This window comes from Colias philodice, chromosome 2 (genome assembly GCF_061535455.1).
Source record: "Colias philodice isolate Cphi_HAF_F1 chromosome 2, ilColPhil1 Martin Lab GWU primary, whole genome shotgun sequence".
NCBI classification, from domain to species: Eukaryota; Metazoa; Arthropoda; class Insecta; order Lepidoptera; family Pieridae; genus Colias; species Colias philodice.
The window spans coordinates 12,069,308-12,086,094 of record NC_143087.1 but is presented as its reverse complement, the minus strand read 5'-3'; the positions used below and the strand labels follow the sequence as shown (position 1 = coordinate 12,086,094).

Sequence of the window (16,787 nt, the reverse complement as noted above, 5' to 3'; positions counted from 1 at the left end):
AATGCCGGACAGTAAAATTCCTTGTAGTGCACAAGCGCCCTTAGGCGTTTTACCCAGTTCGCGTCCAAAAATTCCAGTTTGCGTCCACCCGTGGACCAGTTCGCGTCCACCAGCTTAGAAAAGGAATTAAGAGTATATTGGGTGATATTTTATCAGATAAATGCAAATAAAAATTAGATTTTAATAAATTATTTATTTACGAATATAGTTATTTAATAAAAACCGGCCAAATGCGAGTGGGACTCGCACACCGAGGGTTCCCCCGTCCGATTAGGGCCCTTCTGGCCTCCTCCACTCAAGCGACAGCCCAAGCCGAGGTTCGAGATCCCCGTCAAGGGGGGACGCCCTTGTGCATGTCGCTACCAGGGTGAACCTTCAGTTCACCCCCGCGTCCGCGTTAAAATGTAGAAGCCCTTCTGGCTAACATTGAGAGACACCACACAAAAAAAAAAAAAAAAACCGAGGGTTCCGTATTAACCTGTTTTTTTTCATATGTTTTGACTGTAAATGATTATTTTTTCAATGTTTCCCTTATTTGTGCTATAAGACGTTGCTTCGTACCAAACTTCAAGTGTCTGTGTTCACGTAAAGTACCCTGTAGGTTTTGATTTCCTTGCGAATGTCTAAATTTGCGAAAATTTGCAGCATAAACGGCTGTATCTTTTGATTGCTTTGGCTTATAAGTTTGATTTTTTCACTGCTTCAAGGGACCGTAGACTTGAGTATTCAATATAAATTTCAGCTTTATACCTCCACGCGTTACTGAGAAAATGGGTCTTGACAGAAAGACAGACCGGCAGACGGACATACAGACGGACGGATATCAAAGTGATCCTACAAGGATTCCGGTTTTTTCCTTTTGAGGTTCGGAACCCTAAAATCAACATTATTATTAATATAATTCACTGTAAGGAAACTGGAAAAACTTATTTATATTTATCTTCTCATCATTAATAGAACTAAAAATTAACAAAAAACTAAGTTACGTTATGTAAATAAATAATAATCAGTTCTATTAAGATTACCTACCTACCCTATTTATTAGAATTAAATTTCTTTTTTGTTTATATTATTTTCTTATCCACAGACTTATTGACTCTCATTCTCAAAGATACTAGTCTCATTCTTAGAATACCCATTTTAAAATGAAAAAATAGCATAAAAATTTGCTAATTTGAATGAAAATTTAAATTATCAACTTGTAGTCTTAGTCAAAAATTTACAATCTATTTTAAATTACATATATTAACAAACAATTCATTGCTACGTAATGAAAAACAATGTGGACGCAATATGTTCTATTGTTATGCACTATAGGTATAGTTTGCGCCCACCGTGGACGCAAAATGGAAGTAGTACAAATTCGGTGTAGTAATTCGCGTCCACCTTATTTTAGCTATTAATTGTAAAATAAATAAGCTGATTTATAATCCATACTATTCCATGTTCTGTTAGCAAAGTAAAGAAACAGTTACATATTCAAAAATTCACATTTAACAATAAGATACTTACCGTCAAACGCGACGCTGCGCACTATTTTTTTCTCAAAATCCCGCGCGTTTTAGCTCTCTCGTTTAATAGCCAAAATTAAATATTTTTTTAATAGGATAGGCGGTGCGCAGGCTTATTTTGAATATGTGTGCATGTCTCTTATACATTGAGGTATTATCGGAAATTTTTCTTATTACAATTTTACTTAAAGTATACTTATTTTCGTGAATTTTCTAAAAGATATCCGCAAAATGGACGCGAATAGGCATGTGGACGCGAACAGGCGCAATGACCCTATATCTGCGACAGTCAGCGCTGCATAGACTTATAAAATATGTTAGGAGAGTACAATAAAAGCTTAAAAAATCATTTAAAAATAATTTATTGCGTTATGCCAAAAGTCGTAGAACAAATGTTGTTACGTATGATGTTAGCTATCTTGTCCTGCGAGGTTGCTGGTGATTAACAAGTAACCCTGTATAGTGTATATGTTACGGCTAAAGGTAGGTGTGAACATAAACTTAAGATTAGCCGGCTAAACTTAGGTTTATTTTTGAGAAGCAGCTAAAGTTCGAAAACATGTTTGTTTGCGTCTTAGCCTTATAATAGCCGGTTAATGTGCACATTAACCGAAACGAAACGGCTAAAAATGTATTCGATGGGCGCGCCGGGCCGGTGGAGGGCTTGAGGGGCCCGCACGCAGAAAGCTGGTGGCTAGGTTAGGTAGCGAGCGTGCTGCGGCAGCAGCCGGCGAAGTGCCAGAAAACACTCGCCCTGTTCCTTACATGTATTATAGTAACCAAATCTACCCACCCCGGACTCAGGGCAGAAAGCTGGTGGCTAGGTTAGGTTAGGTTAGAACTCTTAAGACCCGCACGAGCCGAGCGAGCGCAGCGAGCGTGCTGCGGCAGCAGCCGGCGAAGTACCAGTTTCCTTCTACATTTTTAGCCAAGGGCCTGCGGTTACACTTAAGTTTAGCCGGCTAAAGATAGAACAAACTAACATTAACACCTCGTCGAAAATAAACCTAAGTTTAGCCGGCTAATCTTAAGTTTATGTTCTCACCTACCTTTAGCCGTAACATATATATTATATTCTATTTCACTAGCTACAGCTTTTTTATTGAAAACTTGTATCCAATAGACTGAAAAGTTTTAGTTTTATCACCTTATCTTTTTACAATTTCTATACTTAGTTTGCCAATATGATAAATATGTAGTTTGTAAGGATCTATAGTTGGATATAGTTATTATTTATTATATTGCAGCATCGAGAACTACGAAACAGACCTCATCCTAGGCACATATCACAATGAATCATCGGACGAGGCTGATGATGATGATGACTCCAATGATGAGAACAACTGGCGGAACGATTACCCGGATACAGAAGCAAGTAGCATCGATGAAGATGATATGATTGCGGCTATGGAGCGGTGTGATATAGGTTAGTTTTACAAACATTCTATGTTTCAATTTTGTTTAATGTTAAAAAGCCTAATATAGCCTTATTACATTAATAAGCCTAATTACAAAATATTACATTTTTATATTTAAATAATGAATTCTTTCAGAATAAAATTGATTGTCCGCAATTGTTAAATAAATTTAATCTCAGAGTTCCTTCTAGATACCCGCGTAATAAAATTACACCTTTGGTTCCTCCTCTGCGTAGGACGGTTTTTGGCCGAAATTCCCCCGTCTGTAGATTAAGTAAACTAGTCAATGAGTATGCCAATTGTATTGATATTTTTCACGACAACTGTCATAGAATACGTAAATGTTTCAAAGAATTGTCTTGATATTTTGGTTTGTATTCTTTTCGTTTTGTGACGTGACTTGACTCAAATGTAATTATTATTATTAAAGTAAAATTTTTATTACATCGTCTCAAACTTTTTGGTCTGTGTAGCGCATTTCGCGTGACGGTCGGCTGCCGAGTAGGTATAAAGCAGTGTTCGGAAAGTTTCACTTTTACCGTGGTTTCATAAAACCACACAACATTTTTTTTATTTTTTTTCCATGTTGTGTTGTCCTATAATTGTTTGTCACAATTGTCAAAATTTTTTATTGTAACTTCTTCTTCTTCTCTTAATTAATGGCTCCACCCAATCTTAATTAAAGGAAAAATCTTAATTAAAGGAACTTCGACAATGTCCAGTATATATCGGAGAGACAGGACTCAAATTTCAGTCACTTACACTTGTGCGGTTGTGACATTTAACATTTGGAACTGAGTGGGAAAATGCAGAAATTTTGATCAACTTGGAGCGGCTAGAACATATTGTAACTTGTACTATATAATAAGTATTGTTGTGACAGGTGTTGGATGATCTCAATAAATAAAATAAATAAAATTCTGATAAATCTAACTATGTAGCTGGGATAATGAAAATTGGACAGTTTACCTGCGCCTGTTGATATTGGCGTAAAATCGAAACATTTTTGACTTATCCTAAAATAATTAGTTTTATTTGTTACTTTTAGTTTCCTTTCCAAATTGCTGTTCAAAGAAGATTTTTAAATACGAGTTATTTTGACTAAGCATTAAGAAAAAAATATAATAAATTTTTCCTGTAATTCAGATGACCTCTCAAGTGATGATGGCGAGGACAAAATATACAATGATCCCCCGGACTTATTCAATGAGGACGTCAAAAGATACGGAGCGGCCTACGCCAAGTATAAAGCCAGAGTCATAGCCGAAGAAACAGAAGTCCTAGATAGCAAAAACCTCGTCCATTGTTCCAGAATAAAGGATTTGGATGAGGAATCTATAGATGGCTATAAAGATGATAGCGATAATGGTTTTTATTATGGGCAAGAAGAAGATACGGAACAATTTTGTGAACAGTATAGTGATGATGTTTATAACCCAGATTGAGTAATGAATTGATTGTTTGTTATCTGTTGTTTTATTTTGAAAGATTCAATCATATTTATAGCCCTAAAATTTATGAGATTTCGCTGTTGTTCATGTTACCGATATAATATGCTGTCAATTGCTTTTTCATATGTACGTTGTTACTACTAAGTACTACGTTATAAATGTGAACCTAACCGATTTTGTTGAAATGTGTTATTGAGATAGACAGGATAATAGTAGCTTTGCCACGGTTTATCATCTTCGTTTTTCTCCCACAATAACGACATTGTCTTGCCTTTATTACGTGTAAAAATTGAAAGATTTTATAAGAGCAAAAAAGACAGTTTTTAAGCTATTGCATAGCTTCTATCGCGGGCCTTGAGCGCGGGGACCGAATCCAGAAATTTAGTAACGAAAAACCTGACGCTCCCCACTCCGACGGGCACGGAGGTGTGGCTTGAAGGCATAGCATGCAATAGCTTTACCGCGGCAGTCCCCGAGTGCCACACGTCATTTTTTTTTAAATATCTATGGATGTGTAATATTTAGTAATAAGTTATATACCAGTCAATAGTATTTGAGTCAAATCCGAAATACAATAAAATGTAGACCGTAGCGTTTGAAAATTTTTTTGAAATAAAACGGAGAACTGTAGTTACCTATTTTGTATCTGCTCTGTTATCTCCTAGAATATTGAGAAAATGAGTATTTATTTTATCGGGGTCATTAAAAGTATGTGGTAGTGATGTGTTAACTGTTAGATTTAACATTTGGTAGAACAGATCTCGATTTAGATATTTCCATAATACTTTGGGGTTTTTTAAATTACTGTTAATATTATGATTAAAAAAATGGTTGCCTGTAAAGTCGGTTTTACGGGCGAAGATTTTACGTGACAACGTCTTTTTCTCGGTAGAATATTTATGTGCTGCGCGCGCGGCAGACCGCGGGCCTCTCTCTCGTTCGGTGACTCATCGTAACGTTACCGAGCGTTACACTTTTTCATAAGCGACTCCCAGTCGCAACCTAATTTAAGACGTTGTCACGTCAAAAATTGGTTGTTTGTAAAGTAGGTTTACGATCGAGATGTTTACGTGATAACGTCTTATTGGTGGCAGCGCTCGAGATGAGACGGGAGATCGGTCCGTCTCTCTCTCGTTATACCTGCGATCGCGCTCGTGAGGTTTTGGTGTGACACAAGTTTCTGAACATGTCACCCGACTAAAACGATTCCGATTAAAACGTTATCACGTTAAAATGCCCTTTTTTCGTTGAAAAAACCACAATTAACTATTACTGCTTGAGACTTTAGTAAGCTTCTTTATCTGATCTGATTTAGAATCTTGAAATTTTCTGTGTGAAAATAATTGTTTATCATAATTCATAGCCATGGCCATACCTACGTCATAATATTTCGATCCAGTATTTCATTTAGGTACATCTAGTTCTATTTGATAAATAAGCCTTCGTTCTAACTTAGCTTTTTTAGTTCAAAATTTCATCGTACCTAATTGGTCGAGAGGTACCTACCTATTGTGGTGAAAGAGTAACGGACATCTAGAGTCCCTCTCCCGTTTGATGCAAGGCTGCAGTTTTACCCGCAGTGCTCCGCTCTTCGCTTTCGCTCGATAAATAAGCTATCCTAACACTGAAATAATTTTTCACATCGGACCAATAGTTCCTGAGATTAGCGCGTTTAAAGTTTAAACATACAAACAAACCCTTCAGTTCAGTTCTACAATATTAACTATATATCTGATTAAATTCCGGTCCGAGGCAAAGGCCTAGGACCTCCAAAAATAACCGTTATAAACTTAGAAAAACACACAGTGTTAGTAAAAGTAAGACGTGTATAATAGGATATTATGAAAATACAAATAAATTTCGATAGCGGGATGTAAAGTGAAGCTAACGGCATCTATTGATCTGTCTTTACAACCATTTTACATTTTTTTATATTATTACCACGACATCTATCGAAATAACGATGGTACTTATAGCCGTGCCGCTTTTATGCTCGACTTTTTGTAGTAACGAAATAATGAAGCCACATAGCCTTGCTCACTCATACTTTAGACTCAATTGACAACAGATGGCGTTAGTAGAATCATAAAGTTAAAGAACATTGTATAAGAGCGTTTTCAAAAAAAAGTGTACCATGGCTGAATTTATGGATAAATTTTAAATGTTGCATTTTTAATGAAATTTTGATTTAGAAATTTTAAATATACATCATAGTAAGTGAAATTATATTTAATTGCTTGCAGATTAATTTGTTTTACGAGAAATCATCAAAATAAATTGGGACTGTGAAAAAAAGTGTCAGTTTTGCGACAGTCATCAATGCTCATGTAACTATTAACTACGAAGAAAGACGCAAAATATTTTGATTGTGTTACGAAGATTATAACATACATTATTAAAATAATAGAAAATTGAAGTCGACAAATTAATAAAATTCCTATTAAACTAGCTTTAAGTTCTGTTTTGCCACAGCTGATGCCAAGGTAGCCGTTACTTTTACGATACTTAATACATTTCGATTAAAATCGGCAAAGTGATTATTTTATTTCGGAACAGTTAAACCATTTTAAATATTGAAATCAAATTATTTGTGTCCCTTATAATAAAAAAATGTAAAAACTAAAATTTTTCTTGTCGCAAAACGGGGGACTGTCGCAAAACCGATAGACCATTTTTTATAAGGCTAGGTTTATATTTAATCCAATTTACCTACATGGTTAAAATAAAACCGAGAATACGTTTACAAAAATTTTATTTTAGTCTCATAAAAAAAATACACCAACACACAGTTTGACACAGTATCAATTTTAGGGTAAAACTCAGAGTTATGGCGAGTTTCGCAAAATATGTATAAGTAGGATATATCTTTAGCCGGTTATACAGATGTCTTTAGAAGTACTGTTAACCCAATAAGTCTAAATAAATAATAAGATACCGTTTAGGTCAATACTACTTCTTAGGACACGAAGTGTAATACGAATAAAAAAACGATGTAAAAAGTTACGAACATTATATTAACTGGAACCTTATCACAATTTAGGAACCGTTCCTTATAAATTTAACAGAGATCAGTTGCAACTGAAAAATAACCATGTTGTTGGAGCTTTGTGGTTAGAATGTTTTCCAATCTGAAAAAAAAGAAAAAAAGATAAGTGGTTAAAGTATCAAAACTTCCAGCAAACTCCTATAACAGTAGGAAGAATGATGATAAGACAAAAAAACTAATCTCAAGCTTCAGAAGAAATAAATACTCTACACCTTTTAACTTTCCATACATGTATCACATATGTATTCAGGGTATACCTGCTGACCAACGCTTTCATTGCAATACCATTTTTTGCAAATTATACATGTCCTTTTTGGTCCCGAGATTAGTGAAACCTAAAAATATGAAAAAATTATAAAAATTATGAAGAATATTACAATGACAATCTAGACTTGGCTTTATGCTGTCAGTTTTGCGACTTTTCTTGTCAGCCTATAGGTCACGAAGCAAAATGTTGCAAAACTGACGTGACGTTTTCTTCTCAGTTTTTAGTCAAAATTATATTCTGACGAAAAAATGTGCCTACACTCATTATCAAATGTAAATAACGGTTAATGAATATATTGCTCATCTTCTGAAAGTATTTAAACGATGTTTACTTACCTGTATCAAGTAATAATATGTCTCAAACCAGACAGTAGAAATTTCAACGGCCGTTGCACTCACAAAACACATCTGTTTTACTCGAACTGTATTTGAAAATAAGCTTTTTTAAATTGGCGGACGGTGAAAGTAAACGATAATTTTGCCATTAAACAAATTCAAATAGTAATCTAAAATTTCTAAGTGGCATTATTAGCCGTGGTAAACCCGACATGTCCGGTCGGTACCACTTTTTAAGATATTTTTGGAAATCAAATTGTTTTTAAACGATTATAAGGCCGTAATTATGAACTACATGCGACGATTCGCAAATAAATGTACTTTTAAACGACACTAAAACTTATGGTACCCTGGTATAAAACTTTTAAGTATCGCTTCTCTAACATCGAAGAACTTGGATGGGGACACGCCAAAAACTGACACTTTAGTTTTAAAAATGATTATTTCAAAAATAGTACGCAATGTTTCCTTGAATTAATTATTTGCATTTATCAAATTATGATGTATTTAATACTTTTCAAGCATTACAATAATTAGCCATAATATAAATTTTACTTGTTATTCGACTTGAAACACAGGGGACATGCCGAAAGTGAGGGGTACACTTTTTTTTGAAAACGCTCATATAAATAGATATATATATTCATTTAATTTTCCGTTTTAATATTAATATAAATTCTACGTGAATCCCAAAAAATACGTGAACAAGAAGCGAACGAGAGGGGGAAGGTAGGGGCGGAGCGGCGCTATAGCGCCTTTGAACTTGAAAGTAATTTATTGCGTTATGCCAAAAGTCGTAGAACGATTGTTGTTACGTATGATGTTAGCTATCTTGTCCTGCGAGGTTGCTGGTGTTTTACAAGAAACCCTGTATAGGTATATTCTATTTCACTAGCTACAGCTTTTTTTATTGAAAACTTGTATCCAATAGACTGAAAATTTTTAGTTGTATCACCTTATCTTTCTACAATTTCTACTTATTTTGCCAATATGATAAATATGTAGTTTGTAAGGATCTATAGTTGGATATAGTTATTAGGTATTTATTTTAATGCAGCATCGAGAACTACGAAACAGACCTCATCCTAGGCACATATCACAATGAATCATCGGACGAGGCTGATGATGATGATGACTCCAATGATGAGAACAACTGGCGGAACGATTACCCGGATACAGAAGCAAGTAGCATCGATGATTGATGAAGATGATATGATTGCGGCTATGAAGCGGTGTGATATAGGTTAGTTTTACAAACATTCTATGTTTCACTTTTGTTTAATGTTAAAAAGCCTAATATAGCCTAAAGGGTTATACAGGGTGTAATCGTTAACGGCCTTACTTATAAAAAGTTAAACAATGGATAAATGTCAATCATTTCCTACCATAGCTGTGTCCTGCTCTTGCTCACATGAAACGTCATTCATAAAAACAAGACAGGTTATTGCAATAACTAATCTATTGCTTAGCGAATGGGTAACTTTTTATAAGTAAGACCGTAAGTGTGCACAGGCGATTATTCCGTAACTATTGCAGATATCAAAAAACTATAAACTGATATCGAAAGCCCTGTATCTAATGATTAAAATGACGAAAATAACTTTTTAAAAATAAAACGGAAAATATCCGAAAATTTTACATCAAATACGCCCATACATTTAATTTCCCATACATTTTGTATTCAAAGCAAATGTTCGAAGTGACATCCTCGTTTTGGCATACCATTGTATTCCACGTCGAGCTCTTTTTACAGTTTCTAAATGAATTTTCATTATTTGCGAAGTAATTTAAGCACAAAACCAAAAAAAGAACCAAAACTTTTCATATTACATGTTGGGGATAGTCATATCTCATACAAAATGTATGGGCGTGTTTGATGTAAAATTTTTGAATATTTCCCGTTTTATTTTTAAAACGTTATTATTGTCATTTTACATATTAGGTAAAGGGCTTTTGATATCAGTTAAAAGTTTTTTGATATCTGCAATAGTTACGGAATAATCGCCTGTGCACACTTAACGATTACACCCTGTATATGGTGAGAAATTACAAAATATTACATTTTTATATTGAAATGCTCAGAATTCTGATAAATCTAACTAGCTGGTATAACGAAAAATGGACAGTTTACCTGCGCCTGTTGATATTGGCGTAAAATCGAAACATTTTTGACTTATCCTAAAATAATTAGTTTTATTTGTTTACTTATACTTTTAGTTTCCTTTCCAAATTACTGTTCAAAGAAGGTTTTCAATTAAGAGTTATTTTGACTAAGCATTAAGAAAAAAAATATAATAAATTTTTCCTGTAATTCAGATGACCTCTCAAGCGATGATGGCGAGGACAAAATATACAACGATCCCCCGGACTTATTCAATGAGGACGTCAAAAGATACGGAGCGGCCTACGCCAAGTATAAAGCCAGAGTCTTAGCCGAAGAAACAGAAGTCCTAGATAGCAAAAACCTCGTCCATTGTTCCAGAATAAAGGATTTGGATGAGGAATCTATAGATGGTTATAAAGATGATAGCGATAATGGTTTTTATTACGGGCAAGAAGAAGATACGGAACAATTTTGTGAACAGTATAGTGATGATGTTTATAACCCAGATTGAGTAATAAATTGATTGTTTGTTAGCTGTTGTTTTATTTTGAAAGGTTCAATCATATTTATCCTCGTAACGCCCAGATACCTATTAAAAGGCATGCAGCTCGATAGTGGTACCGGCCCAAGCTGTTATCCCTTATTCAAACGCGAGCCTGTGGAGGAGTTAACAAAAAAGTAAGATACGTTCCTGGGTAATTTTGGGTCGTAGATTTCAAAAATACACACAAAAGAGGGGTTAGTGGGGGGGAAGTAACCTTTTTTTGGTGGGAAGTATATATCCCGTCATCTGTTCTCTCTTGTAAAAAGGTTGGAAAGGTGGGAACTATAGCTCCCAGTGTCCAGTATGACACCAATATTTTCAAACACTAGCTAGTTGCCCTGACTCCACTTGTGAATTTAATTTTATCGTAAAAAATTATATAGATCATATTTTTTAATAAAGCAGGTGAAAGTACTCATCAATGCAAGTTTCTTTTACTAAGGGAAGAATTCGGGAATTGAAAAATGAATGACTTCAACATAAACAAGGCATTTTTCTAAAACAAAATAAAAGCAATAGGTAAATACGTATTGAGTTAAGATGTCTAATTATCTGATCAGGAAATAATGAATAATAATAAAATATAAGTTGCTTATACCAACTAAAAAAGATTTTTTAGACACACGGATTTTATATATAAGTAGAATTTCCGAATGTCGTGTGCAGTGAAGAACACTGGGATGATATCTACCCACTTATAGACATAATTTCAATCGACTCTACCAAGGTATAAACGAAAGATTCTGGGCATATTTTTACGTTTCACGCAACCGTAATATAGTCTAGTTTACATAGCTAAAACTCAAATCTACTTATCTAATTTTTTTTCAGCACTACACAAAAAACTAAAAAATAACGATCGTTTTCGGTGGCAAAATCACGTCACCTGACTTTGACGTGTGTTTACCATGACATGTAATAGTTCTCTGAAAAGTGTTTCCATGAAAAAAAGTTCTCTGAAATGTTAAGATTGCGTAGATAAATATTACACTGCATTAGGTTTATAGTAGGGGAGCCCAGGATGCTAAATGTGGATTTACTCGAGCGTCACGGGAACCTATTAGAATTGGTAGATTAGACCATAGCGAGAAAAAAAGGTCCTATAATGTTTTCACTTTTAGCGGTGGGGAAGGGTTTTTTGATTTTTTTTAATTTAAAAAAGAAAAAAATTGGCTTGGAAATACTCAAGCGCGTTAGATATTGATATTTTGCATGCTCCAGGACGTCACTGAAAAAAAGTATACGTTAATCTGACGATTTAAGTGGCGATTTAATCGCTGTGAAGAAAGGGTAAAAAATTAAAGTAATATTATTCGAGCGCGTCAGATTAATATATGGGGGGGTTAATTACAATATAAGAAGTCCCCATTTCGCTAATCTGACGATTCGAGCTCAACCTTAGGGAATTATGGATTATTCAAATTTTCCAGCGGGGCCCCTGAGCGCACCCACCAACCATAACTGCTCATATTGACTAGAGGTACTAATGAATAGCTAAGGTACCGTCCCTTATAGTAATCTGACGCGCTCGAGTAAATCCCAAAATCCCCTCTTGGGCTCCCCTACTATTAAGCATATAAAAATAAAACACGATTTACTTCAATCTGAGACGTGGGAAGTATAGCTCCCAGCGTTTTAATAAGGGTTATCCAACTTTATGACATAAACGCCCACGGTACCTTTTTAAAGGTATCTGACTGTATCTGATTTGAAAACGCCGTAACATTTTAAATTACGCGCCAAATCTAATTACTGTTTTTTATCCGGCTACTGGAAAGTATGTTTTTGTCTATGGTTAAGCAATAGTGCCAATAGAAAAATAAAATATATGTAATTTCCGGCGAAAAGTCTGGCCATCTTGACTGACTAGAGGACGTGGTAAGTTCAATCCATGATTATTGATGCAATCTTAGGTTTTTAACTGAGAGTATCTTACTCTGCTTGTTGACAAATAAGTAAATATTATAATTACACTAGCGGCCCGCCCCGGCTTCGCCCGTGGTACATATGAAAAATAGATGTTGGCCGATTCTCAGACTTACCCGATATGCACAGAAAATTTCATGAGAATCGGTCCACCCGTTTCGGAGGAGTATGCAGACTAACATTGTGACACGAGAATTTTATATATAAGATTTAGATTTACGCGAAAATAAAGAATATGCGTGTAAAATAACCTCGTAAAATCTGGATACCTTTTAGAAGGTATAAGAGTATTAACATATTATTGGATTTTAAAAGGTATAAGCACAGACTAATAATAATATACTACGGTATAAGGGAATAAACCACTAATCAATTTGATTTGCCTTTGCAACTTATGATTTAGACCGTTTTCTCCTTCATAATATAAAGTAAATTATTTAGTCTGTTACAGAATATTTTAGTACCTATCCTTTTCAGGTAACCCAATGAGAGATGAGCAAATCGAAGAAGCTTTAGAAGTATTAAATCAGTCAGATATAGAAGAGTATGAACTATTTGGAGATGAGGATTACAACATAAACCAAAACCAAGAAAGCTCTTCCAGTTCTGAAGAATCTGAAAATAATATTTTTTCATTAAAAACCAACTCTTATTTGCGAAATTATTTAAAATTTCTATAGAAATATATCAATTTACCTACTATCATTCTGATTTTAAAAGGTATATGGGTTGCTATTATATAGTGTTTTTGGGTCCAATTTAGAAACTTGCTAATTTTTGCTTCTGTCATCTGTTGGAAGTGGATTTCTTCTGATAGAAATCCTAAAACACGTGATAAACTAGCCTTTAAAAATAATAAGTACAGAAAATAATGATCATATTGTTCAAAAATTGATATTTTTTTCTCAGATTGTTAGTGTGAGATATCTTTTTGGTCATTAAAATTTTGGAAGACATGTATTAATCCAAATATTTATGTTCATTGTTTTTTGTAATATAAAATAAACCCTATATTGTCTACCGCTAATCAATAATTTAAAAAATACGAATTTTGCGAAATCGGGTTTTGTAATACATTAAAGCCCATATGCCTAAATAAAGGATAACGAATTTGGGGTTATTTAGTGTCTCAAAACCTTCCACTGACATACATTTACATGCAGAAAAAATCCCACGCTCATACGGAAATAATAAGGCACTTTTTTTAGATTTCATCACCTCCGGGTCCGCACCATGTGAACCTTTTAAAAGGTACTTGGGCTGCAAGCCAATGTTTGGTAAAAATAGCCTGGGCGTTACGAGGTTATATTATGACTAGGTTTTCGCCCGCGCAGTCAAAGAAAAACCCGCATAGTTCCCGTTCCCGTGGGATTTCCGGGATTGCGTCATTTTCCCGGGATAAAAAGTAGCCTGTGTCCTTTCTCGGGTATCAAAATATCTCCATACCAAATTTCATGAAAATTGGTTTAGTAGTTTAGGCGTGATTGAGTAACAGACAGACAGACAGAGTTTCTTTCGCATTTATAAAATTTATGAGATTTCGCTGTTGTTCATGTTACCGATATATGCTGTCAATCTGGGGGCACGGTAGTGCCCCCGCCAAGACAAGCCAAGCGAGGCGCACGGGCACTACCTACCTTTTCTCGAAGCGCTTCGACGTTTTTTTGAACCCTCATAACTTGGGTTTGGATTATGCTAGATCAACAAAATTTTCGGGATATATTGTCAATAGCGGACTTATTGAACATATTAAGTTTTAATTACATTAGCTTTTATACTTCAGATTTTATTTATATCTAAAAAACGCTAATTTCGTCACTGACTCACTGATGATCATCAAAATTCTTAAGGTATTTCCTAATGTCCTAGAAAGCTGAAATTTTGTATGTAAGCTAGTATTAGCACACAAACAACAAAAAAATTATAAAACTTGTAACTTTCATCCCCCAACCCCTTAAACTAGGGGATGGGAGTTTGTATGAGACCTGTAATTTTAAATTAAATTTTGATGACGCTAGAGGTCTAATCTAATAATCTAAAACTTGGTTCCCCTAGATATATATATGTATAGGTACTCCTTGTTAAAAAAAAAATTGTTACAAACAACCTACAAAAAGAAATGAAATCCCACCAAAAACATTTTCATGTAAAATGTTGCCAAGACGAGCCCATATGACTCGCACTGTCAAAAAGTTATCAGATCTCATGTAGAGCCAAGCTTCTAACACTACACGCCCTAACTCTACAAGGCCTAACTTCACAAACTCTACACCTTAGTCAAAATATGTGGCTTGGCCGTTCGTTACTACAAGAACTATTGTATAACACAAAAGTAATGAACAGTGAATTAATTTTTCACCTTACGCCGATGTGAATGTAGCGAAATGGCCAAGCCACATATTTTGACTAACGTGTAGAGTTTGTGAAGTTAGGCCTTGTAGAGTTAGGGCGTGTAGTGTTAGAAGCTTGGCTCTACATGAGATCTGATAACTTTTTGACAGTGCGAGTCATATGGGCTCGTCTTGGCAACATTTTACATGAAAATGTTTTTGGTGGGATTGCTTTTTCACGTGTATTTTGTTACTACTACGTTATATTAAATGTGAACCTAACCGATTTTGTTGAAATGTGTTAGGTACTGGGATAGACAGGACTCAATAAATAGTAGCTTTGCCACGGTTTACCATCTTCATTTTTCTCCCACAATAGCGACACTTTACAACGTGTAAAAATTGAAAGAATTTGTAAGAGTAAAAAACGAAAAAAAGGCAGTTTATTAAAAAATATCTAACTATGGATGTGTAATGTAATATAGTAATAATCAACTCGACAATAATTACGGGTGTCCAAAGCGGCTTGCATGGCTTGATCAATTTAATCATAAAATGCTATTCCTAGAATATTATGGGAAAAAATCGCGAAGAAAATAGTCCATCCAAGGCTTCTCTCGCGTGCACTCTGCACAGTGCAAGGTATTATAATTTTAATGTACGGACTAAATTATGTTATGTATTACAAGTCATTATAAAGTAAGAAGGTTTTGATATATGAGCTGCTGATAGGAATGAGAAGTTGTAGGTCATCGGCACATAAGTGAAATTGACAATGTTTAATTGAGTGTGTAATGTCTGCTGTATACAATATAAATAGGATAGGTCCTAAAATACTACCTTGAAGTACTCCTCTGGTGACTTTCATAGATTTTGAAAATAGGTGGTTGCCATTAGGATTACGTAAAAGAACTTGTTGAGTACGATTTTCCAAATAGCTTTGTTGGAATATGTGTACATTTATATTGGCAACTACACAGGGCAACTATGTAGGCAAGATGGAAGATGCCGGTTAGCAATGTTAATTATGTAAAAGTGTAAACTGTTCTTTTCTTTAACATGGTGTTTGAATTAATTATTTACCAAGCTTATATATACCAGTCAATATTCGAGTCAAATCCGAAATACAATAAAATGTTTGTAGCGTTTGAATTTTTTGAAGTGAAAACTTCTTTAGCGGCGTTGGGTATAAAATCTTAAACTCGCGTCAGGACACGTTGCCTGATCGAAAAAGCGTAAGACGGATTTTTTTTTAGCCCTTATATTCCATGCGTAAGACGGATACCATTCCAAAATATCAAACATGCTGAACGTTAATAATCAAGTTTTCACTTCTGCCGGCACTCCCGGAGTGCAACCCGTCTTTTTTTTTTGAAATAAAACGGAGAACTGTAGTTACCTATTTTGTATCTGCTCTGTTATCTCCTGGAATATTGAGAAAATGAGTATTTATTTTATCGGGGTCATTAAAAGTAGATATATTGTGGTAGTGATGTGTTAGATTTAAAATTTGGTAGAACAGATCTCGATTTAGGTATTTCCATAATACTTTGGGGTTTTTTAAATTACTGTTGATATTATGATTAAAAAATGCCCTTTTTTCGTTGAAAAAAACCACAATTAACTAACTGCTTGAGACTTTAGTAAGCTTCTTTATCTGATCTGATTTAGAATCTTGAAATTTTCTGTGTGAAAATCATTGTTTATCATAGCCATGGCATTTACATCTAGTTCTATTTGATAAAAAAGTCTTTGTTCTAACTTAGCTTTTTTAGTTCAAAATTTCATCGTAATTGGTCGAGAGGTATTGTGGTGAAAGAGTAACGGACATCTAGAGTCCCTCTCCCATTTGAT

At 34.6% G+C, this 16,787-nt stretch overlaps 2 protein-coding genes and 2 long non-coding RNA genes across 5 annotated transcripts; 3 read left to right on the top strand and 1 right to left on the bottom strand.

Moving 5' to 3' along the window:
• Positions 1-482: 482 nt before the first annotated feature.
• Positions 483-5,774, top strand: LOC149490827 (uncharacterized). Its single transcript, XM_089708597.1, has 2 exons — positions 483-2,937; positions 4,076-5,774. The coding sequence occupies exons 1-2, from the start codon at positions 2,907-2,909 to the stop codon at positions 4,372-4,374; spliced, it is 330 nt and encodes a 109-aa protein (XP_089564723.1). The 5' UTR covers positions 483-2,906; the 3' UTR covers positions 4,375-5,774.
• A 1,599-nt stretch (positions 5,775-7,373) lies between these two features.
• LOC149490826 (uncharacterized) lies at positions 7,374-8,363 on the bottom strand. Its single transcript, XR_016317333.1, has 3 exons — positions 8,030-8,363; positions 7,639-7,761; positions 7,374-7,508 (listed from the first exon to the last, which is right to left on the bottom strand). It is a non-coding gene; the product is annotated as an uncharacterized LOC149490826 (long non-coding RNA).
• A 392-nt stretch (positions 8,364-8,755) lies between these two features.
• On the top strand, positions 8,756-10,664 carry LOC149490825 (uncharacterized). The gene is made up of 2 exons (XM_089708589.1): positions 8,756-9,272; positions 10,346-10,664. The coding sequence occupies exons 1-2, from the start codon at positions 9,131-9,133 to the stop codon at positions 10,642-10,644; spliced, it is 441 nt and encodes a 146-aa protein (XP_089564715.1). The 5' UTR covers positions 8,756-9,130; the 3' UTR covers positions 10,645-10,664.
• Positions 10,665-12,325: 1,661 nt separating this feature from the next.
• On the top strand, positions 12,326-13,918 carry LOC149490824 (uncharacterized). Of its 2 annotated transcripts, XR_016317325.1 has the most exons (3): positions 12,364-12,555; positions 13,081-13,323; positions 13,812-13,918. It is a non-coding gene; the product is annotated as an uncharacterized LOC149490824 (long non-coding RNA). The 2 variants fall into 2 exon arrangements; XR_016317322.1 differs by lacking the exon at positions 13,812-13,918 and having other exon boundaries at positions 12,326-12,555; positions 13,081-13,245.
• Positions 13,919-16,787: the final 2,869 nt, after the last annotated feature.